General features: G+C 36.5%; 1 protein-coding gene across 2 annotated transcripts; it reads left to right on the top strand.

Moving 5' to 3' along the window:
* Nucleotides 1-11,520: 11,520 nt before the first annotated feature.
* Nucleotides 11,521-20,389, top strand: LOC115444495 (protein Cep89 homolog). Of its 2 annotated transcripts, none has more exons than XM_037442838.1 (13): nt 11,521-11,985; nt 12,768-12,993; nt 13,316-13,488; nt 14,027-14,243; nt 14,674-14,818; nt 15,283-15,425; nt 16,197-16,298; nt 17,349-17,642; nt 18,335-18,494; nt 18,763-18,930; nt 19,031-19,175; nt 19,547-19,734; nt 20,167-20,389. In XM_037442838.1, exons 1-13 carry the CDS (start codon nt 11,965-11,967, stop codon nt 20,321-20,323), a joined length of 2,139 nt encoding a protein of 712 aa, XP_037298735.1. In that variant the 5' UTR covers nt 11,521-11,964; the 3' UTR covers nt 20,324-20,389. The 2 variants fall into 2 exon arrangements, with proteins under 2 accessions (XP_037298735.1, XP_037298733.1); XM_037442836.1 differs by having other exon boundaries at nt 13,310-13,488.
* Nucleotides 20,390-25,297: the final 4,908 nt, after the last annotated feature.

The raw sequence follows: 25,297 nt of genomic DNA, 5'->3' as shown, positions 1-25,297 counted from the left end.
TTTGCTTCAACGCGAATGTTAGACATTGAAATAAATCTAGTTTTCGGATTCAATATAAGTCGTAACCTTTCTTCAATACTAAATTACGTAAGAAAACTAAATCGTGAATAAACTGCACGACCACTAATCCTTAGAGATGTTACAGGAAATCCTTTGTGTGAATGTTTGTATGTATTAATGTATGAGTCAAAATGTGCGAAGTGTAAATGTTGAGAACAATGGAGGCTTGTATGTTTAGCGAGTGCGGTGATTAATAAAACAAACTCCTGGAAGCTGTTTGCGCTCGCTTCTTGTGGAAAGGATGGTCTTGAGTTTGTAAAGAAAGGTTTTAACATGCTTATTATGACTTCGAACATGAATTAAAAAGCTTTATGAACTGGGATGATTTGTTTGTGGTATTTAGATGCATATTAAATGTTCCTATTTATTATAGTTCTTTTTGTATTTCAAGAAATGTCACCATCTAAATTTATCACCAACATTAGTTAAAAATAATCTAGAATGTCATCAGGATTTGCATATATTTGTCAATTAAATTCAAAATACAAATTCTTATCTCAAATATCTGGAATTTCAATCAAAAATGATCTAACCAGTTAGTTATCGGTGTCACCCAGACTAAGGTTGTAAAACTAAATTAAAGTCTTTGTAATATTAAAGCAAGCTACAACGACCTGAAATAAATTTGGAACACAGCAGGAAAACGATAAGATAATACAATACATAATGCAAACGTAAATTCAGTTACCAAAACCCAGACGAATAAATCAAATAATAGTATAATAAGTTTAGCATACATTTTAAAATGTACTAACTTTCGCTACTGCACCACACAATTTGTTAATTTTAGATAGGAATTCTGAAAATAGACTAGCAAAGGTCAGCTTCTGTTTAACTAATAAATGTCACATTAGAAAAACAAATTAGAATAAAAATTCAATTTCATCATGATGACTTTCTGGAACCAAGAATATTTTTCTTGAATGAAAATGTCATTTTTTTTTTCAAGTATAATTTATATCGTATGTTGCAGCTCCATTAAAAGCATATTAAGCCTTTTTTTATAATTGTGTCGAGCAAAGGCCATACGTCGCTAATTACATAGCCGCAATGCAATAAAACTGTTGAGAAGTTACCGGATATTATTTTGCCACCGACTGGATAGCAACCACGCTTATGGCAAACTTAGGCAAAAAAATGCTAGGGACTTATTCAAAAGAGTTACCACAATGGAGATCCATGGCGGATGTAAAACTAAATAGACGCTACTTCCCTCGTTGTTCAAAATTAAAGTATGGCTTAACAACAAAAATAAAAAACCTGTTTTATGTAACAATACCCTATATTGTCCCATACCTGACTACAGACATGCTTTACTACTGGCAACGTTTAAACCTTAGTTCATCACGCTGGCTTAGTGCGGATTAGCAGACTTAATACCAGAAATTATTTGGGACAGGAGAGTCCGGGTGCGGGCTTGAGGATCATAGTGCCACTGCGACCTGTTCTCCCAAGCTGGCTAGACAGGCGTCTAGGTACGGCAATATTTCGTGTGACACAGTTGAAGGGTCATGGGTGTTTCGGCTCATTCCTGTATCAGAAAGGAAAAGAGGAGTCTCTCGTATGCTCGAAGAAGGCCACCGCAGGTTTTGTTCGGTATGCCAGTGAGTATATAGTGTTAGGGACTCGGCCTAATGCTCGCTCGGACGATGCTATATTCCCGAGTGTAGACATTGGGTCGTTAAACCGGAGAAACCAACATAACCCATCCACTCATCCCTTCAGTGGCGGCAGCGACAAAACGCCATCTTCGCAAAAAAACAATAGGAAATTTTTGTTATGTTGGTTGCTTCACGATGTTTTCATGGGCATGTATTTAATTATACAAAAATCTCGTCCTTTCCAAAACCGTCATGTGACAGTAAACAGCGGCACCACGTGGTGATGCTTAGGCGAGTTCATCGACCTTATGAATTAGGCGCATCCTCAGTTTTGTTTTACGACGACAGCCGCGTCTACCATAAGTGGAATGGTTTAATGAGCTTAATTTTAAGTGCCGCACACCTCTAATAATTCGTTGTTAAAGGAGCTGTCAACGTATTTTATTGGGTGTCGTGGATTCGTAGAAGTACCCGAGTAATTGGCTTTATTGTTTAAACTTTCTTAAATATAGATGTTAGTACGGCCCGCAAGATGCTAAGTCTTATAGATATTTAAGGCAATATCTAATCTCAGCATAATAATTATAAAGGGAAACCCTATAAAAATCTCTCCTTATGGCAACATTGTGCCACTTGGGTCTAGATGGCCTAACTTTATTAAGCTTATAGTTTTACGTATTTTACTAATAACTTAACCTACTCCTATTCGTAAAATTCTGAAAATAATCTCTGCTCATAACAATCTTCATTAATGGTACACAACATTTTTGCTGGTGGTAGGATATATTTTGTATCCGGCCGGATAACGACCATCGTACACAAGATGTTAAAACCCGCCGTAGTGGCCAACGGAAGTGTGTCACGTTCTGGGATCAGTCTTTGTATATTAGGTTCCAACAGGCCGGCATAATCGTCGAATGCCGAGGGGTAATCATCTCTCATCAATCAACATTTTATTGGACCCCACTCCACTTACCATCAGGGGAGTATTTGCCAAAAGTATACAAGAAAAAAAAAACATAAATCAATTAGGGATTAATTTTAACTCTCATGAATTTAAAACTAATTTATAACTAAAATCCTCATAAAAACATTCATGCAATACAAAATGAGTTAATTAGTAGTCGAGTTGATTGTAAGTTGGTAATATCCTTTACGACCGGAAGTTCTGCAGGAAACGGAAGACAATGACAACACGGTGTCATAGATACAGGCTTGGGATGTGTGGTGTATTTCGCATAGTTATTACAGCGCTGTACGATTATCGCTCTGACGTCCAAAGTTCGTATCCCGGGTCGAGCAGTGGTATTGAGTTTAACTGATCAGTTTTGACCTGGAATCTAGAATTTAAGTCCCATATGGCGATAGACTCTCCCTCTATCGCATCATGAAGTAGAACACATGGCGAAGTGAATGCTCTGTTTACACCTCTGTCAGGGGTAAAGGAGTGATGTGTTTTTTTCTTTTCTTTTTTACAATCTGCCAGAAAACAAACTAGATTTTTCAGGGACGTGAAAAATTGTCATTATATATTTTTTATATCTACTACATACGACAAAGTGACTACTGCGCTTGGAATTAAGTCAAGTGAACCCGAAAGAAATTCGACCAACAAGAAATATGTTAATGTTGGCCACAGTTATGCCGGCCTACCTCACTGCATCTTCACATTCCAATGAGTACCCAAAATATATGAAAATTTCAAACTTACTCCATACTACCATCTCTAAGGTACCCAAAAACGTCCTTACTTAAGCAAGAGTAAACTAACGTCCACACGTTAGACGCAACATTAACCAACGAGACAGACCGGTAACAATTCGGCAGGTACTTCAAAACAAGTTTCAACATAAACTGGTCCAAATTCAGCAATAACTAAAAACAGGTTAATAACGTTCACAAACTTTATTTTTTTATATAGTTCCTTATTTGAATGTATTTCTCACAGATTATGGAAGTGAACTAGTTTAAATGAGGTTTGAGAGCGTTTTCAACGGATGTAATCACGTGTACAGTCAAACACAAAAGAAGCTGAACAAATAAAAAAAATCAAATTGTCCTTAAACTTTTATGTCCGTACTAATAGCGGATTTTTCTTCACTAAAATATTTTTTACTAAGTTTACTTTATTTTAGATAAAGAAAAAACAATATTTCGATTGAAGTTAATGCGTAGAAGCGTTTCGAAGTTTGTAATTTGTTTGGCTACTTTTGTGGCTGACTGTACAATGTTCTGTTAAAAAATTGTATTCCACATTTTGTATGTTATAAATTTCGTTCTTTTTTATGACCATTATAACTTGTTCGAAAAGTGGAAATAGCGAACATAATATAACTTATATTAAAAACAAAAAGGTCAAGTACATCAGGAAATATTTATTAGATGGTAGATCGTAAATAATTGTACCAAATCAACAAAATCATAAGACAATTCCTTTGGTTTACACTAAAATATAAATCTAAAGATTGTTTGTTTGTTTGAAAACGTTAATCTCAGGAATTACTAAACCGATTATGACATTTTTATCACGAATAGGAAGCTACATTACTCCTCAGTATAGTAGCTTTATTAGTTTAATAGGGAGATATATCTTAGAGCCAATTTTCTTATTAGCCCCGTCCAGTCCAACTAGACATAGCTGGAACTGTATATAGATTTAGCCGATTGGTTTTAATTTTAGCTGGTTTTGAACATGCATTAAGTTTACTGCAAAACTCAAGTGGCAGTGGGCAGGACACATAGCTCATAGAACTGATGACCGTTGGGGCGGGAAAGTTCTGGAGTGGCGACCACGAACCGGAAGACGCAGCGTAGGCCCCCCACGAGATGGATCGACGACCTGGTGAGGGTCTTCGGAGTCCGATGGATGAGAGCGGCCCAGAACCGGTCCATTTGGCGCTCAATAGGGGAGGCCTATGACTAGAGAAATGATGATGGTGCCAATATTTTACAATATAAATATCTCAAGGCGAACGTGTCGGACAGGAACTTGGTATACGTATTGAAATCAAGCATTGTTCTCATCCTTTCTTTAAAGTTACAAAAATAATGAACTACGATAACTTTGTGGCACTTTGAATCGAGTGGCTTCAGTTTCAATTTTACCGGCAAATGATTGCAATGGGTGAAATTAATGCTACGCTCATTTGATCTGTAATATTTGACTATCTGTACGAGTGCTTTCCTGCCGGCCCAGGCTTCTTTGTTTAATTTGTAGTATTTCATTTACTTTATGTCCAATATAAAATGTCTTAGTTATATAAGCTACTTTATTTAAGAAATAATTAAATATTCTCATGGACTTTGACTTATCATAAGTGCAACTATGTTCGTCTACGCGTTGAATAAAGCATTTTATTTATTTATTTAGTATTATAGTATACAAAGTTATGCTTTATTCTACCGTCATGAATTTAATCTTTACTCATATTAAAAAGCTGAAGTCTTGTTTGTTTGAACGCGTTAATTTCAGAGAATACTCAACCGAATTTGATTTTCTTACACTAATAAGAAGCTACATTACTCCTGCGTGCTACAGACTACATTTTCCCCCGAATAATATTCATGACGCGGGCCAGGCCGCAGGCAAAAACTAGTAGATTATAAATGTAATGTTTAAACCGTAGACGTAATACAAACTGTATTAATCCGAAAATTTATGATTTTATCTGATAAATCTACAAAGTAAATCGAATGAACCGTTTAAAGCCATTCATCCAGTTTTTGCAACTTTACAAAAATACTTTCGTATACTAATGAGTTCACAATGCAAAAACCACAAACAACGGTTTTCTTTTTATTTTCCCTCTTCGTCACACCCGATGGCACCGAGACCGATCTATGGTTCGACAATGGTGAAAGCACTTAACACAAACAAAACGAATAAAAACTCAAACGCGCAAGAAACACTGGCCGTTGAACTTTATTAATCGATAGTTTTTTTTTTGCTGCCAGGTGCCGTCGTTTTTTCTTAGTTCAATTATCGAACGCTAATTACAAGTGTGAGTGATTAACACACATGTGTCGTTTATGCATTATACACTTAAAGAAATTAGGCACAGTTTTATATAATTTGACCAGGAGCACATAACCTGAGATAGGTTTAAATCTGGAAATATTTTTTAAAGTGGATTCCCACGATCGTCGCTTTTGCGCCAACCTCATCGTATCTCATTTCGACTTTTATTAAATCTCCGTTCTGAAATTCTTTTATTTGCAATCGTTCTGGAATCTTCTTAGATATAAAATGAAGTTTACAACTTTCATGAATAATATATTTTAATTTACATACGTTTGAAAGTATTATTTTGTATTCTAATTGGCTTTTGTTGATTTAATGGCGCTTCAAACTAGTGTTGTGGTTTGTAGGTAGCTCCGAATCCCGTGGAATTCCGGGCAGAAATTGAATTACAATAATTACTTTATAGTTGGAAATGTAAACCATTCCTCATTTAGCAATATAGTTAGTTGTAAATGGAAACTATTCCTTATTACTAAGAAATAATTGGCGACCATACTATATAGTTTGATAATGCGATATAAAATAGCGTAAGAATGACAGTAATGGTATAACTTATAGAAGAAAGTACTGCTCTTAAACCTTAGACTATAATCATTGAAGACCATCACTAAATCGCATTCAATAAATCGCATTTATTTCTTATAGTAATATTGATAAGGAAAATTAAGAAATATCCCAAGATAATAGGACGGCAAAGCATTTTATTTAAAGACTAATAATTCCATTAATTTTGAACATCCATTCGAAACGTGATGGGGTTAACATTACACAAATCTATTTTTATGGCAATTGTTTATTATGCCAACATCAATTTGGGTTCACAAATCCTATAAATTCAGCAAGGGTATAGGATTGTCAACTTACAACCTTGTAACGATTTATGTTTACACAAAATCGATTTAAAAATAGAAGCCGCATTTTCAACAAAGAAGAAATGCGCACTAGATTTTGTCCATCTTTGTCTTGCAAAATAGGTATATAGTCTTTGTCAAAAATGTTATCCTTATTAAATAAAATGTTATTATTCCTTATTTAAATGCACAAATGTTGTAAGTTAGGGTTAATGTATTTCGGAATTTCACACGTGCTCTCGAGAATTCCAAGGTTTCGTATGAATATAATGTTTGTTCAAACGATTTTAGTGACTACAGTGACTATCTACATAGATATCTATATGTGATTAGTTTACTAGCTTTTGCTCGCCACTTCTTGTAGATTTCAGTTTGGAAAATAGTACAAAAATGCCTGTCCTTTCTTACCGTACAAACTTTCTTCGTAACTTTAATCAAAATGGGTTTAGTAGACCACTAAACTAACTTTTAAACGTGGGAAATTAAGTTCATTTTAATTACTAGCGACCCGCCCCGGTTTCGCACGGGTGCAATATTTCTCCACTATTTAACGGATGTTATTATACATATAAACCTTTCTCTTGAATCACTCTATCTATTAAATAAAAACGCATCAAAATCCGTTGCGTAGTTTTAAAGATTTAAGCATACAAAGGTAGGGACAGAGAAAGCGACTTTGTTTTATATTATGTAGTGATTACTATGAATACACACCTTTTATCCTTGCGATGATAAAAGGTGTGTATCCATGTAATAAAGGGTAGGCAGAGGCTAAATTAGTGCAAACATTTTTCGCAGTATATGAGGTGACGGGGTGAGCCTATCACCATATCGAGCACTATCTCACGACTCCGGACTGATACTCACTTCGCCCAAAAGGGAATTCGAACCCAAGACCACAGAACCTGTATCGCGCAATACAATTCCTCCACGGAGGCAGTCTATTAGTATGGATTATTACTCAGGTGACGAGACCAATGTGGCGTGGCTGGCAGATTCACGACTTCGAAACTGCAGGGGTCCAGCAAGGCCACTGACAAGTGATATCATCATGGAATTTATACATTTTTTTCCTTAACTATACACAAATAGTGTATAAACCACTTTAGGTAGTGTAGGTTTTTTTAAGATCTTATTCGGTACTTGTGATTAGGCTTTTATTAAACGACTTTTTTTCGTTTTTTTTATTGCTTTGAATGACAAGACGGGCTTGCCGTTCGCCTGATGGTAAGCGATACAACCGCCCATAAACAGTAAAAACACCATCCAACACCTTGAATTACAAAGTATTTGGTATTCCACTGCGCTCGCCATCTTGAGACATAAGGTGTTAAGTCTTTTTATGTCCAGGAGTTTCACTGGCTACAATGTCCTCCAATCTGGAATACAACAGTGACTACACACTGCTGCTTGGTGGCAGAAATAGCCATTGAAGTGGTACCTACTCAGACGGACTCTCCCATATTATGAAAGACCTACCACCAGTAAAACCATAACTTTTAACCAATTCGGTCGAATACCGAATATCTTCAACCCATGCTACATAACTGTGAACTTCTCCGGAACGAGTGAACCTCCTCCAGGTCTGGTCGGTCGTATCGCTTACCGTCAGACGAGCGGCGTGCTCGTCTCGTCATTGAATTGCAATAAAAAATATTTAATAAATTAACTTTTGTAGCAAACGGCAAGGTCTAGTTACGTCGCACGAGTTAAGGTACTATTCGACCTAATACCTACTCGAGTTGTTATGTTAGTCAGGCAATTGTGATCCTTATGGTATGGGTTAAGGTATACACAGTTATGTCGCAGGGGTAATACTAGGTATTCGACCGAATGCGTACTCCAATTTTTGTTGTTGCATTCAGACAATTGTGACCTTATGGTGTAACGTAAAAGTATTAAACCCAACGCCTTATCTACAAAATCTGTTTAAGGTTTATCAAAATTAAACCACATGTAACACTTACGTCTTTTGTTATTAAAGCAGAATTAGTTTCTTTGGACTGCAGATTGTAGTACCATACTATCATGTTAAGTATGTACGGACCCTAAGAGCGCAAGGTAAGTCCCATCATTGTAATTTGTACATATTTCCTTGGGACCTCCAAAAACTCCAAAGGAGGTTTATTATAATTAAGGCAGGGCAAAATAACAGCTGCACAGCGCACCTGGGAGTACACTGCACAGCAGTGGCGAAATGTGAAATATTCCGAAAGGAACCCGTCACAACATATAGGTACTAATACGCATGAATGCTATCTGCAAATCGTTCTAATGATAATTAGATTCTACATAAATCACTACATAGTTTAAAACAAAGTCGCTTTCTCTGTCCTTATGTATGCTTAAATCTTTAAAACTACGCAACGGATTTTAATGCAGCTTTTTTAATAGATAGAGTGATTCAAGAGGAAGGTTTATATGTATAATAATAACATCCATTAAATAGTCAGCATTACCCCGTGCGAAGCCGGGGCGGGTCGCTAGTTCTATATAAAGGGAAGCTGGCAATCGGGTTACATAGATCCTTTACCACTAATGCAAAGTGATATAGATAAAAGAGAGTTGTTTGGGTTTTGAATAAATTTTGTTATATTTCAAACTCTATTTAATTAATTTTTCACCACGTCGATGCTAAGTGATCCTAAAGCGTGACAAATAGAACATTCGTACGTATGGGAGATAGAAATAGCATTTCTATACTAAAACGCCAAAAATAAGACCGGGTTTTCCATTAAAGAGAACAATGTGACGCGTTTATTGAGAAATAAGAAATACGTCAATGACGTTTTACAAATGTAATAAATGTAATAAAAACATCTTAGAAATACGTAGTAAAATTAAGTTAAGTAAATTTACTTTATAACTAAGTGTCTAGATAAAACGGACCTGTCGTACTTATGAATTTGCTTATTAGGTTTTTTGTACGGGTTAGTACAAGAGACTTCATTGCACCTGATGGCAAATGCTATCTATCACAGTATTACATAAGTTTTAAACTTATAAAATCAACTGTGCAGTCATTAGTCCACTTAGCAGTTACATAATTATAAAAAACAAGTTTAATCATTGTGTAACATCTTCACAGTATTTGTCCAAGGTCACGAAGCCGCAGCCAAATAGTACCTTATTTTTTTTTAATGCTAGCTATTTCCAAGCCACCGAACATTCAGCCATTAAATACTTTGTATCACTTAATTAGGAAAATTATAATTAATTAAGGACGGTATTTGCATTAATTAACCGAATTTATTATGGGGAGGTAGTTTATCGTACTTAACAAATATGTTTTTTATTTCCCAACAGACAGTTAAGTGTTACGTGTAACCAGAAATACCCGTATCGGGCGTCAAATCAATAATGCCGGGAATCCCGTGCTCGCGGTCTCACGACAGCCCTACCAGCGACCGTGACAGTAAAAATAAGTTGCCACTACTTTATTACTGCACCATTTTATGCCATGGGAAAGTCGCACGGACAAAAGAAAGAGGGGATTGTCGAGAAACGTGCTCCTATAATTACAGTTAAAACCGCCAGCCACGGCAGCCATAAACATTTTTCAACTCGCTTTATGGTTCAATTTACTTTTCCATTTTCAAAATAAGAACACGCAAACGAAATACAAATACACATTTTAAATCGTGCTCGTTCTCTTTCACTGTGCATGATTGATAACAAAAGAGAATCGCGAAAATTAAAGCGTACAAAGCGAACGAAAGTGAAAACAAAGTTGGTTTAGCGAGGCCGTAATCACGCGAAAAAAACCACTGCCGAGCTGAGTGGATGAAATCTGAAGGCGTAAAGTAAACAGCTTAGATAGCACATTCATAGGCAAAACAACATTTTTTATCTAGTTTATAGTGCAAACATTAATCTTGACTGTCGCCACTATCGCCGCACATGATAACGTGACCTGATTAACGCAACAAATTACGTTCAAAAGCGTGTAACGTGCAAAACAACGTTCCGATGTTTGCGGTCGGTGTTTTTTTAAAAAAAACAAACCTGCTATCCTCAAGACCGCACGGTCGGCCGGGTCCAACTGCAGAATGGACAATGGCTTGTCCTTCGCCCATTCTTTCAAGCTGAAATCGTTCTCGAATTCCATTTTTCTGTCATCCAAAACACAAAGTCTCGCGCGAACTCTCGCACATAATTGAATTGATCACAGCACAACACTAACGTCGAATATTGCACAACAAAAACATATTTCAGATGATATTACACACGGTTAAAAAGTAAACAATACGTTACGTTCATTGTAAAATGAAAATCAATAAATGCTAACGCAAAGGATACGGCAGCGGGCGCGTATCCACCGTACAAACTTACGCGACTGTTTAACACTTAAACAATAATAACTAAACAGTTAGCAAAATAACATAAACGAGGAACTCCAATTTTAAAGGACGGAGCGACGGTAAAGTTTGTTCAATCTGTTTTAGAGGTTATCAAATTCGCCGAGCATCATACACCGAGCCGGCGGGCAGACATGATGCGACTGCCTAGTTCGTGTGTTAGCCGCATTACGTCGCTATTATCGCTCAGCTGTTTTGGCGCATGCTCACTTCTCTTATTAAACGGCATAATGCAAAAGTCAATATCTGTGACGTCATTAAATCAACTTAATGTCTTCCATATTTGGGAGCATTATTTTCACTAATGTTAGTAAGGGTATAGTAGTGCTATCTAGTGGAACTAAATATAAATAATTATAATAATTTCTTACCGATAGATGGCACAATAATCAATAATTATTTTGGAATGTTGCCATATGAAATTAATAATTTATAGAGTAGATTTTTATAATTGTTTTGTAAATTATTTTTCATTTTCGTTATTCACATTTACAGAAAACAAAAATTTCACGATTTTTTGCTGTTCAAATTTTATGAAGCGGGAGTTTTTTTCTATAAATTGGAGATTGCTAAAACTTTTACGCTACATCTACGTGTATAGAAGAAAATCGTTTCTAATCTAGGGTATCCCTTGTTGCCATGGAAATATATTTGTCAAACTGCCGGTGTATTTACTATCTAAAAACGCTAAGAAAACAATTATAAATACATAAAACATCCTTCATTGTAAAAATAGTTCATGGATATGATATTTTTCCCCAAAATTTAATTTTTCTATGTGCTACAAATGCGTTTTAATATACAAAATTAAAACTGAAAATATGGCTAATGTTTTATCAATAAATTCAAATTTAATATGTTTATTCCGTCTTGTAAATGTATTGAACTGTCCCAGTGACCTAATTTAGGACCCATATCTTTGTCATATGCGTCTTAAGGAAGTACTACCAATTGTGATTGGATATAATCAAGTATTTATTTCTGTAAAGATCTGGTTTTGTGTGTATTGAATAGAAGTTTTGTAAGACAGTAAAAATGGATAGAAATAAGGTATTTAGAGCAGACAGTTGACAATGGATGAATCGTCAGTGAAGGTCAGTGTGATCATAGATTTTTTTATAATTACTTTAAATTAAATAATTCATATTTTTTTATGAATTAATTAAGACATTTTTCAATATTTTTGCATGCATGCATCATATGCTTACTAAGAATCAGTGATATTTGGTTATGGGATTGTGTTTGTCACTATGAATATAAGTCATATTGTTGTAAACTTACACAAGACTAAGCTAAAGGCTTTGCCAGGCCTCTTTATGTAAATTTCAAAGGAGGGTGATGTTTTTTTGAGCACCTTTGAAGTGCAAGACCTCTATAAGGCCTTGGGATATCCTGTTTCAAGTCCCCAAGTTGACATTGGCGTAGCACAGCAACTCAGTGCTTGTAGCCATATATCAGAAAAAAAAATCCCTGAGGCTCTCACTGTCATACAGTTCTTGTAATTTCAGGGATATTTTAATAGTACGTAAATATTGACAAAAAGCCTATTATGATTCATCCTGGCTTTATTAAACTCTAGATTGATAATACTTTTTTTGTCACTTATTTGGTCTTGTACTATCAATATATAAAAATTATTCAATTCACCAGTGGCAAATTTTTAAAATTTTCTGAAAACGAACACTACACAACATTTAGGTACTAATGCATAAATATAGTTTGCAAATCATACTAATGATAATTACATTTAAATTTTTTATATAAATTATAAAAGGGAAGCTGATAGGAATTTTGTTATATGGACCCTTGGCTACTGCTATTCGCCAAGACTCTCACATATAACATACCAATAATTTCTTATATCCTATATTTCTAGGTGTATGGTAGAGTATCAAAAAAATGCACAGCGAAATTCAGCCCACCCAAGCTGACATTATCAGGAAACTTTACAAAGGATAGCAAGCTGTTTGATATCTCTGCACCATTGAAGGAACGGCGCGAGAGCATGCGCCAGGATATCTTGGAGGCAGTCATGAAGAAAACTGGAGAGGTGATAAGTCAGCGTGAGGATGATATGTATGAGGATCCGAGGGATGTTATAGGTGTGTGATGCAGGTTTTATCTTTACTATACTACTCTTAAACGCAAAAAAATAAGTCCTCAATTTTAACATTAGGCCTTCTCTGAGCCTAATTTTAATATTAGTTATTTATTTAGTTAATAAATTAATGATCTCAATTGTCCCTTAGATTTGGTAATTTTAAAAGAATTATGATGCAATAAAACTTTAGACTATTTGCAGCCAGACTCTGTCAATCTATTCCTTAAAGTAATTGCTATATGTTAATAAATATAAACAAAAGCTTAATCTAATCTGGAATTTAAAAATTTGGATGTGAAACCTCTTATATCCATCAGTGACAGAAAAACCAGCAAAACCACCTAGAAAGAGGAATGTTCAAGGCATAGCTGTGAGTTCTCCAAGACAGAGCAAAGAAGGAAAGTCTCTTCTTAAAGAACAGAAGAAGAAGTTAACAAAGAAGTATGAGAGTTTGATTACAGCATTGATGGAAAGATGTGAAGAGAATGTACTGGTGGTAAGTCTTCAGCAGTTTGTACTAATAAAGTATTTGTAATGCTAAAATATTGCAAGCTAAATTAATTCTATTAGAAAAATATCATGTGTATATATTTTTTATATTTGCAAATGAATGATGACTTAAATAAGATTGTTCCGCAATCATTAATGGCATCATAAACACTAGCAACACTGCAATAATTTTGAATTATATAGCACTATGTGGCATTATACTGCACTGTTTACTCTGACACATTAGATATTAAAAAAAATATATATTTTTTAACTTTATTAACTTTGGCTAATAAATATATTATATATTCTAAAATATAAAGCTGAAGACTTTGTATGAACTATGAACGAGATAATGTCAAGTACTACTAAATCGGTTTTGAAAGTTTCTCTAAATGAAAGCTACATTACTTCTGAGTGCTATAGGCTATATTTTATACCAGGAAAAACTTGTTTACATGGGGCAGAGCTGCAAGCAATTACTAAATAAAATTATTTTAAACCTAAGCACATAGCAACATCAGTCTAATACAACTAAACTTAAGATTTCAGAAAGAGATGCTCACATAACAAAATTGCGGGAGAAATTGAAAAGCGTATTGGAATACAACAAGCTGTTTGCAGAAGAGAATGATCAATTAAGGAATCAATACTCAACTCTAGTCAAATACGTGGAAGAGTGTAAGACAGTGATCAAAGAAGAAAGAGAGAAGAATAGGGATTTGGAAGAGAGAGTTAAGAAGTTCGAAGTTCCTGATAGGGGTTAGTATTTTTTGGATGTTGTTCTTTTTGATTAGTTTAAATTAGTTTCCAAAATAAACTTAAATCCATTGATATATATTGAACTGCAATCCATTCCAACTGACTTAATATTGACAGCTTGTGGTTGTGTGCGGAGTGCTGTTCATCATATAAGAATTCTAGTCTAAATGTAAACCTGGATTTGAATAAAAAATATTAGTCAAATAAGTAAAGGTATTTGTTGTTCAAATGAATAAATAGGTTATAACAGTGACGTTTTGGTTTCTATTTTAGTTCTGATTTTGAACAGTTAGTTTATATGGACGTTCGTGTCTATACAATATATGTTAATGCTTAAATCTTAATAAAATCCACAAACTAATTTCATTTCAATATCTAACATTCAAAACTACAAGAAACATACCAGTAATTAGACAGCTTCTCATTTCAGATGGATATCCGGAGCCGTCCACAGCTATACCGCTAGTGGAAGTGTGCATGAGCTGCAGTAGCCGACAGATAATACTCAACCAGGCGAGGGAGCAAAACACGAGATTACAAAAAGACATGCAGGCTCTGAAGGATGTCTTGTACAGGTGCAGTGCATTATTACATAATATCAGCCCTGTATATACTGTCGCACTGCTGGGCATTGGCTTCCTCTACTATCAAGAGGAGTTAGGCCTTAGTCTGCCAAAGCTACTACTAGTTGTTGGATAGAATATATTAGAAAGCTGATATTAAAATTTATTATTATTGTTGAAGTCTTACCTCCTTATTCATAGACGTTATTTATCTAAGGACGGAGTATTCCTGTGATAAAGTCTGTTTTTCAGTGCTGACGGCATGGCAGCTTTCGCAGTGCGTAGACGTAGGGCCGTTGTGATTGGCTAATATTGAGATACAACTTGAATCTAGTTGGCTGTCAGATAAACAAAGCTGAACAAACAACAAGCCGTCAGATAAATAAAGCTGAGAAACAGACTTGTAATCACAGCAATGCTCCGTCCTTAGATAAATAACGTCTATGAATAAAATATAACTACTGATAATATTTTAGACTAAATGTCCAACTATCACGCTATCAAGAGAAACTTCGAAGTCAAGGCACTTCTAAGGGGGATGGGAAAACTGAATTCAAACTACGCGACAAATACGACGGTCTGGATTCACTTATCAATGCCAGCTTAGGATATAAAGCAGGTACGGTTTTTTTTTAATTCGCGTATATTAAGCAGTATTTCTTTAGATTACAAATATAAAGATAGTTTATATAGGGTGTTGTTAAAATGTGGTATCAATAAAAAAAAATAAAATTAAAACAATTATTTTTTACATTTATAAAAAAAAAACAAAAAATAAGTATAAAAAAGCATATGTACAGCTAAAAATACTTTACAATGGACTTACAAGTTTTTAACAGCTGAAAGAGATTTTAGGCCCGAGTATTTGATATAAATTTTAATTTGATACCTTGAGGCTTTCCTAAGAAAAAGTCTTCACACACAGACAGGTGTAACAAAGCGATACTATAAGGCAGGGATGGCGAACCATTGGCACGCGTGCCAGTGGCGGCACGAGACAAAATAATTTGGGCACGCGTTTAATATGTTAATCAACAAATATAAAAAAGCTAAATGGGAGCACTCCGGTAGATAATGCCGGCCCTGGGGCCTTATTCTATATCCCGCACGTTATTTTGACAGTGCGTAACAAGCACATAACACAACGCGTCATGTTTAGGACTATAGAGATTTGACTTACAGAATACCATTCCACGCACATTTCTCGGAGATAACATGACACGGCCGCGTTACGCGTTTACACTATCATACAGAATAAGGGCCCTGGATTGGCACTTTACCGGCACATTATTATTTTTAAATAATGGCACGTTAACCAATAAAGGTTCGCCATCTCTACTATAAGGGTTCCTTTTGAGGTACGGAACACTAAAATGATTTTTTTTTCCAGAGACAGGCACTACAGACGAAGCCCAGTCACAGAAGAGCGAAGAACAACCCACCACTGCAAGGCTTGTAGATCTATCTGGATTGCTGAGTGCTCAGGCGATAGGTAAGTGGCGGAGTTTCTTTAAGGCCGATTAGTGCCGGCTTTAGGACACATATTATATTAGGGGCAGCCATAAACAGCACTAATTATAGTATAAGAATACTACTTGTATTTGTGTATTGTTTTAATTACGAATAGTATGTATTTTATTTTGCAAATTATTATTTTTTTTATCACAAATAGAGCATGTTGTGACTGCCTTGAGAAGATGTTAGTTATATTTTATAATAGTGTTTTCCTTTTATTTATTGTAAGCAACTACTGGCTGTCCTAAATAAATAAACAAGACTGGAAATATTTAATGACACTAAGGGCCTGGGCCCTTATTCTCTATCCCGCACGTTATTTTGACAGTGCGTAACAAGCACGTAACACAACGTATCATGTTTAGGACTATAGAGATTTGGTTTACAGAATACCATTCCACGCACATTTCTCGAAGATAACATGACACGGCCGCGTTACGCGTTTACACTATCATACAGAATAAGGGCCCTGTTTCATAATGTTTAAGTAAATGTCCATCAGTTAACGTATAATACAATTATCGCGGATGGTTATCTTTTGTTTATTATTTATTTGGGAACATGACTTTTGTATTTGATCGTCTTATATTTGACGCTTGGCGTTTATTCATACATCGTGAACCAGGTCCTTCTTAGGTTTTATAGGAAAAGAAACGAAGCAAGACCTGTGTTTATATAAATATATGGTTGTAAGGCTAGAAGGCGTAGTACAAACATGACAATCGAGTAATTCTAATTAGTCTGTCACATATTCTACATTTCTTTTTCTAAGTTAACAAAGACGTTTTAGCAGCCGTAAATGTACCTAAAAACAAGCTTAACGGCGGGAACTGCGATAATACAGGGTGTTCTTTTTTCTAAAAATACCGGGATTTATTGTCTTGCGTGTTTAAGTTTTCTAAATTTAATTGGGAAGCTCTAATTTTTATGATAATCATCCACAAAGCATAGTATTTAGATTTACACAAATCAAGATAATTTACCGTGGTAACGATAATGTAGATATACATGTTATTGTATTTTCCAGCACCCCTATTCGACGCCTATCAAGAAAACCTCCAAGAAAAAGACAGTCTTATCCACGATTACGAAAAGCAATTCGAAAATATGAACAAAAAGTCCAAACAAATAGTTTCTGAGAATAAAACGCTGGCTGATAGAGTAAATAATTTGGAGGAAGAGTTGGCGCAAGCGAGACAGAACTATAAGAAGATGCTTGTTGAGAAAGAGACGGCTGATATCGAAAAGGCGACGTTGGTCGAACGAGCGGAGAAAGCCGAGATGAAATTGAAGGAGGTCTACGAGTTATATGAAGACAAAAGTAAGTATCAGCTATATTTAAATCTTTAGCATTTTTTTTTCATCTAAGACTATTGATTTATCGAAAATTTCAAGAGTTTTATTTTTTAATAACATAGGTCCCGTTGCTCCTTTTGTGTACATACTTTTTGCTTTTACTCATATTATGAGATTTCGTTCTGCATGCCTATTTGAAAACTTCAACCTATATTATCGGCGCTTTATGTTCTTCTGGTGCGTTATGTGCTTCCTGCGTTCCTTATATATCTATTTTTAAATATTATTACGGCAATTTGACCCTATTGCACTTGGTGGTAAGCGTGGTGGGGTTCATGAAGATTGTTGACTGACGAGAAATGATTACTCTATGTCAGTCTATATAATTACGCCGGTCTGTTCGAAAACGGATAGGCACAGGGTGAACATAGGCCACTATAGAGGGATACGAATAACCGACCAGCATTCTGATGTGTATTCTTTGTGAATTTATCGTTCGCTTTCACGGTGAAGGAAAACATCGTGAGGAAACCTGCACATCTGAGAAGTTCTCTATAGGAATTTCGAGGGTGTGTGAAGTCCACCAATCCGCACTAGGCCAGCGACTAAGGCCTAATCCCTCTCAGTAGTAGAAGAGGCCCGTGCTTAGCAGTGGGCAAGTATATAATACACGGCTGATATTATTATTATTCTGATGTGTTTGTGGTTCCCCGCCAGTGTCGGCCATGATGCGCGACTACGAGACGGTGCACCGCGAGTACTTCAGCGTGAAGAGCGCGCTGGAGACGGCGGAGGGCGAGCTCGGCGCCGCCCGCGTGCTGCGCGCGCGCACCGTGCCCGCCGACCTGCACGAGCGCCGCCTCGACCACTGCAAGCGGTGCGCGGTGTGCCACACACTACACGTACACACGCACACGATCATCTCATTATCATACCTATTACTACTGAACGTCTTCATATTATTCTTCTATCAATAACGTTTTTAGATTTTCGTCAAGCTTTAATCTATTTTACATAATAATATAATAATTCCATATTTATCATGTACAACCTTTTGGTATTCCAATGCTGAACAGAAACTTCTCCTAAAGGATTCCAGACCATGTTATCCATATTATAAAGTATCAATCCTTATATTTTTCTAGGCTTCTAGAAGAATTAAAGCATCAATACAACATGGAGTCGGAAAGGAAATCGGAGCAAACAGCGAAACTTCAAGAGCAGTTGAAGGTCGTCGAAGAGAAATATACGACGCTTTGCACAGAACACCAGAAAACCAAAGATGAGCTTGAAGCCGCGCTGAAGAATGTTAGGTATTTAGCTTATTGTATTTAGCGCCTCATCATTTTGTCGGAGCTCGCGCACTATACCTGAAGCTTGGTCTGGTCTAAAAGGTCCCCTTTGTATCCGCAGGTTGTACCGCAAGGCGGCGGTGATATTCCGGCAGCGGCTGAAGTCCCGCAGCGCGCGCCACTCGCGCGTGCGCAGTGCGGCCGCCCACCCCGCGCCGCTCGCGCACGCGCTGCACGCGCTGCACAGCATCAGACACGAGATCAAGGTACGGGGTGTATTCACCATTCAAAATAAACTCTCATCATGATGACAAAAATAAACCTGGTCACCTGGCAGTACCTTAAACCAAACAATGTTTTTGGATGCCGACCGGCGCTATGAATTTAGAAAGGTTTGTAGCGGGCATATCTTTTCACGTGGGAGAAACCACGAGCAAGACTTATTAAAAGAAAATAAACAGTTTTTATTAATTTGGACTTGAAATGTGATGAGCTGTGTTTTCATTTTCAAAAGTCAAAACGTGTGTGATCGTGTACTTAACTACAAATGAAAATGATTGTAGTTTAAAAAAATTTTAAACGCCAATATAAAAATTATATTATGAAAAAATATTTTAATGGTATATTTCGCCTGCAGATGGTGAAATCCCGCGCGTACACGTCGCTAGAGGAGTTGGAGCGTCGCATAGTGGAGCAGGAGCGCAGAGCTGCGCACGCGCATGTAGAGTACAAGCGCGAGCTGGACCGCGCCGCGCTGGCGCTCGAACACAAGGAGGCCATCATCCGCAGCCTCATCGACAAGGTCGCTGACGTGGAGGAAGTCAGGTGAACGTAGTACTATATCATAAACAAAATTTCGCTCGCGGTTTCACCCGTTTGGAAGTATTTCCCCGAAATAAAAGTCTTCGTTCAATATTAGTAGCAGTTATGGTTATCTCTTACCAGTCATCTCAATCATGCCGGAATCTTTAAGACCAAATATACACGGATGGATCCTACAAACCGACCTTTAAAAATTCCCACCTAAAAGGCCGGCAACGCATGTCTATTCGCACTGGTATTGCCGATGTGCATGGACGGCAGTGATCACTTACCAACAACTGACCCGTATGCTCATTTGCACCTTATAAAAAAAATAAAATTGTACGCGATATATTTAGACAATATGGCGGGTTAAACACCTTGTGTACGTTGCTCGCTATCCGGGCGTATACAAAAATATTACCACCAGCAAATCTATCATTATTCTGTTCACAGATTGAGTCAAACTAACACGCACAGGTTGCAAGGTATAGTGTCGGATTCTTCGCCCGAGGGAGTGTCCCCGAAACTCGAGCGGAAAGAGTCGAAGACCAGCGTGAAGTTAGTGCCGGGGTCTGGCGGGTACTTCCAGGAGAAGAGGAAAGGAAAATAGACTTTATGAAGTAGGGGCCAGAATGTTATTAAAGTGGATTATTGAATAAAGCAACATTGATTTGAACTGGTGACCTCAACACGATAGTCGTACGGCGCACGTAACATAACTACACATAATAGGTAGATATTTAGAATGGCAAATAGGTTCCCATTTCTAGGAATAACATCTATTAGGGATTGAAAATTAAACTAATTTTCCGGATTCTATCGCGGATTTTGTTTTTTTTTTTTCTTCCGTGACCATGAAGGCTGCAAAGTCTTCGAAACGTCGGGAGAAAAATAAAAAACAAAAACCGCGATAGAAAATTAGTCTAATTTTCAATGTCTAACATTCGCGTAAACATAAGAAATCATTATCTATTAGGGAATTAAATTATTAATAAAAATATGGAGTACTAGCTTTTGCTCGCGGCTCCGCCCGCGTTATAAAGTTTTTCAGGCTAAAGTTTTCCGTTATAAAAATAGTAGTTTCCCGGGAGCCTATGTTCTTCCCAGGGTCTCAAACTGTCTCCATACCAAATTTCATCTTAATACGTTAGGTAGTTTTTGAGTTTAACACGTTAAGGCAGACAGATGCAGCGGGGGACTTTGTTATATTATTTAGAACTTTTAAGTGAAACAATCCCGTCATACATCATTGTTGCATAACTTTAACCGTTTACGCAGCGCAGGCAACGGAAGCTCTCAAAACTCATAATTTTCCCCGTTTTTGCAACATGTTTCATTACTGCTCCGCTCCTATTGGTTATAGCATGATGATATATAGCCTATAGCACTCCAGGAACAAAGGGCTATCCAACACAAAAGATTTTTCAGTTCAAACCGGTAGTTCCTGAGATTAGCCATTACTGCTCCGCTCCTATTGGTCATAGCGAGATGATATATAGCTTATAGCGGTACACAAATAAAGGGCTATCTAACACAAAACGAATTTTTCAGTTGAAACCGGTAGTTCCCGAGATTAGCCATTACTGCTCCGCTCCTATTGGTCATAGCGTGATGATATATAACTTTGAGCACTCCACAAACAAAGGACTATTCAACACAAAAATATTTTTTCAGTTCGAATCGGTAGTTTCTGAGATTAGCCATTACTGCTCCGCTCCTATTGAATATAGCGTGATGATATATAGCCTATAGCTCTCCACGAACAAAGGGCTATCCAACGCAAAAAGAATTTTTCAGTTTGGACCGGTAGTTCCTGAGATTAGCCATTACTGCCCCGCTCCTATTGGGTATAGCGTGATGATATATAGCCTATAGCACTCCACGAATAAAGGGTTATCCAACGCAAAAAGAATTTTTCAGTTTGGACCGGTAGTTCCTGAGATTAGCCATTACTGCCCCGCTCCTATTGGGTATAGCGTGATGATATATAGCCTATAGCACTCCACGAACAAAGGGCTATCCAACGCAAAAAGAATTTTTCAGTTTGGACCGGTAGTTCCTGAGATTAGCGCGTTCAAACAAACAAACAAACAAACAAACAAACAAACAAACTCTTCAGCTTTATATAATAGTATAGATTCGCTAAGTATGTAGTATGAATGCAAACTATTGGAATGGTTGGTTCTTGTAAGCTATTTTAAGATAAACAATATATAGGGTGTTCTAATTTTGATGGGCCTGATTTCATTGGCAGGATACGAATTATTTTCTAGAGGAGACAGTTGGTAGGAGGGAAGGGGATGAAATAAGGTCACCGAATTTAACGAAAGGTTTGCACCAGGCGCAGTCCCTGTAAGAGTAATGTTTTTTCTACAATGCGAGGACTACCCTCCCGCGCAGAAAGGGGGAGGCCCCTTCTCTCACCAGCTACACCCATGCCTGTTTTATAATTTTCAAGTAAATTACATCCCGCAGTGTATAACACAATCAATTACTCGTAGAGATGCTCTTTTTTTTTAAATTAATTTGGGAGCTAGAATTTTTATTTGGTCACCTTATATTCGATGATTGGCGTTTACAGATGTTTTTTTTACACGTGCGCGGCAGTGATCCTACTGCAGCTGATAGTGGAGTCCTATAGAATGTCGATTGGCGAGATGATTACTACTCAAGACAGTTACGCCGGCCAGGGCCCTTATTCTGTATGATAGTGTAAGCGCGTAACGCGGCATGTTATCTTCGAGAAATGTGCGTGGAATGGTATTCTGTAAGCCAAATCTCTATAGTCCTAAACATGACGCGTTGTGTTGCGTGCTTGTTACGCACTGTCAAAATAACGTGTGAGATAGAGAATAAGGCCCCTGTTGGAACAGCATATACACAGGCTGATCCCGGAACGTGAAACACTTACTTGAGCCATCATAGGGGTTTTAACACCCTGTGTACGGTGGTCGCTATCCGGGCGGATATAAAACACATCCTACCACCAGCCAGATATTGTGGAACATGCTCTATATAAAGTATATTTATAGTATGAACTTTAGTATTAGCAAATTGTTTCCAAAGAGTTTAAATAGTAAATAATATTGTCTAATTTCTAGTCATATACAGTCTTACTTATAAACTTGTTTTAGTGTTGAGAGGTGGTTAAGAATTGCTTATATAGCTGTCAAAAACATCGAAGGCTCCTAGTTTAAACCTTATTATAAGGCAAGATGGCGGGTTTTGCCCTACAGCTGAACGAATAAATTTGTGTTTCAACTAGGTGTAGCTTTGCGAAATTTTTATAAGTAAGACTGATAAGTTCTTAGAAAACGTATGCTTAGCATGTAGTATAGCATAGTTTAAATGTAAGAATGAACCAATCAAAATAAGTCATTTGAAAGCATGTCAAAGAATTACGAAAATGCACAGAAGATAATAAACTTTGTTACGCTATTTTTAAAATTTATTATCTATATATATAAAAATCAATTGCTGTTCGTTAGTCTCGCTAAAACTCGAGAACGGCTGAACGGATTTATCTTATCTTGGTCTTGAATTATTCGTGGAGGTCTAGGGAAGATTTAAAAGGTGAGAAAAATTCGAATAATTGCCGGGAAAATCCTCAAAACAGCATTTTTCTATTTCCCATACAAACGTTTTCTAAATAAAATGGAGAGTCAATTTGTAATTTATTACCGCTGCATAAAGTTCAAATTCGCGTGCGCGTTGGAGGATCTAATATCGCGTTCTGAAACTCAACAAAAGTGAAAGTGAATCGCGAACGCGACAAAATTGCATAGTCTCAAAATACATAGTACATAAATAGTGGTCGGCTTCGAGAAACTCAATTTTAGCTAACTTCAGTTGTTAATATAATATATAACTCAAAGGTGACTGACAGTGATATATCAAGGAACAGCCCAAACCATTGGACGGATCGGGCTAAGACTTTACATGCATAAAGCTACATGACGTAGGCATCCCCTAAGAAAGGATTTTGATAAATTCTACCCTTAAGGGGATAAAATAGGGGATGAAAGTTTGTATAAATGTTCTTAGATTTTCGACTGATTGAACTGAAATTATAGATTGGGGATAAAATTAGTTTGAACCTATAAGTACCGGGAAAATATGTAGCAAGACTTTTATCAAATAGTGGAATTTTATCCTGGAAAACACCTTCACGCGGGCGAAGCCGCGAGCAAAAGCTAGTTTAATGATATAATTTGTAGGAGTTATATACGAGACAATTTAAATAACTATGTAAATATCAATCCATTTTCAAAAATATTTTTTAGATCTGTTAACTCACGGTCGCTGGATGCGGGCCGCTTCCAATATTTATTAATTATTTTATTTTTATTTTTATGGATTGCCAACAAAATTCACAATGTTACAATTATAATTAAAGAATAATTAGAAAACGCAATGCACTATTGCAATTTCGATTACAGGCAACCACAACATACTCTGTAAAACAATAAAATTAGAATAACAAAAACGAACTTAATAAAACTCTACACAATCAATTAAACAACTAAAAAAATGAATTATATTAAAAAATTAAGATACAAATTACCGTTATCAGAATACTATAGGTCTTCAACATTGTCAGATAATATTTTTTTTAATGAGAATAGAGGGTTATCGTAAATGTCGATGTTATTTACTTTAGAACAAAGATGGTTACAGTAGGCAGACATACGTGGGATGGGAGAGTGTTTTCCTACATTGGTTCGACAACGGCGAACGTGTAGTACGGGACGTGGTCGATCTGGAAGTCTTTGGTTGAGGCCCTTGTTAGTGGTGGACATCCTGCGGCTGATGATGATCATGATGAACTCTTTGACACTTAATTAATAATATTATTTTCATTTAGGTAACAAAAACACGGAAATAAAAGATGTTATGAAATATATAATTGTACTTATTTTAACCCTAATGCTTACAGCTCATCATAAAAAATATAGCAGCTTTAAAATAAAAAATAATTTTTATATTACATCTTTGTAAATTACGAATTTGGATACATATTCGTTTGTATATTTTTGCATGTCTCAGTAAATACACATCATCCACCAGTTTTCCTTGACCTTTTGTTTTTGTTAACCCTTTTACGTGTTATCCCGTATATACAAGTAAGGGTTTACCATTAAATATTGCTGATTATTCTAAATGAATAACAGAAAAGTTTTTGACGCATAAATCGACCTTATGTACGAGCCTAGTTGAAAATCAGTTGATACTTATGTTTTTGAGTTAACCCGAAAAGTAAGCTTAGGTTAACTTCTTATGAGGGAATTTTCGCTCTCTGGATCAAATTAACAATATTAAATAATAATAATATCAGCCCTGTATTATATACTTGCCCACTGCTGAGCACGGGCCTCCTCTACCACTGAGAGGGATAAGGCCTTAGTCCACCACGCTGGCCTAGTGCGGTTGGTAGACTTCACACACCTTCGAAATTCCTAGAGAGAACTTCTCAGATGTGCAGGTTTCCTCACGATGTTTTCCTTCACCGTTAAAGCGAACGATAAATTCACAAAGAATACACATATGATTTTAGAAAAGTCAGAGGTGTGTGCCCTTGGGATTT

This window comes from Manduca sexta, chromosome 4 (genome assembly GCF_014839805.1).
Source record: "Manduca sexta isolate Smith_Timp_Sample1 chromosome 4, JHU_Msex_v1.0, whole genome shotgun sequence".
NCBI lineage: Eukaryota > Metazoa > Arthropoda > Insecta > Lepidoptera > Sphingidae > Manduca > Manduca sexta.
This window is presented reverse-complemented; position numbering and strand designations above follow the sequence as displayed.

Coding starts and splice junctions, on each gene's coding strand:
- LOC115444495 (XM_037442836.1), top strand. CDS start 11,965: ATGGATGAATCGTCAGTGAAG. Junction 14,819..15,282: donor CTGAAGGATGTCTTGTACAG/GTGCAGTGCATT, acceptor ATAATATTTTAG/ACTAAATGTCCAACTATCAC. Junction 19,735..20,166: donor GCTGACGTGGAGGAAGTCAG/GTGAACGTAGTA, acceptor TTCTGTTCACAG/ATTGAGTCAAACTAACACGC.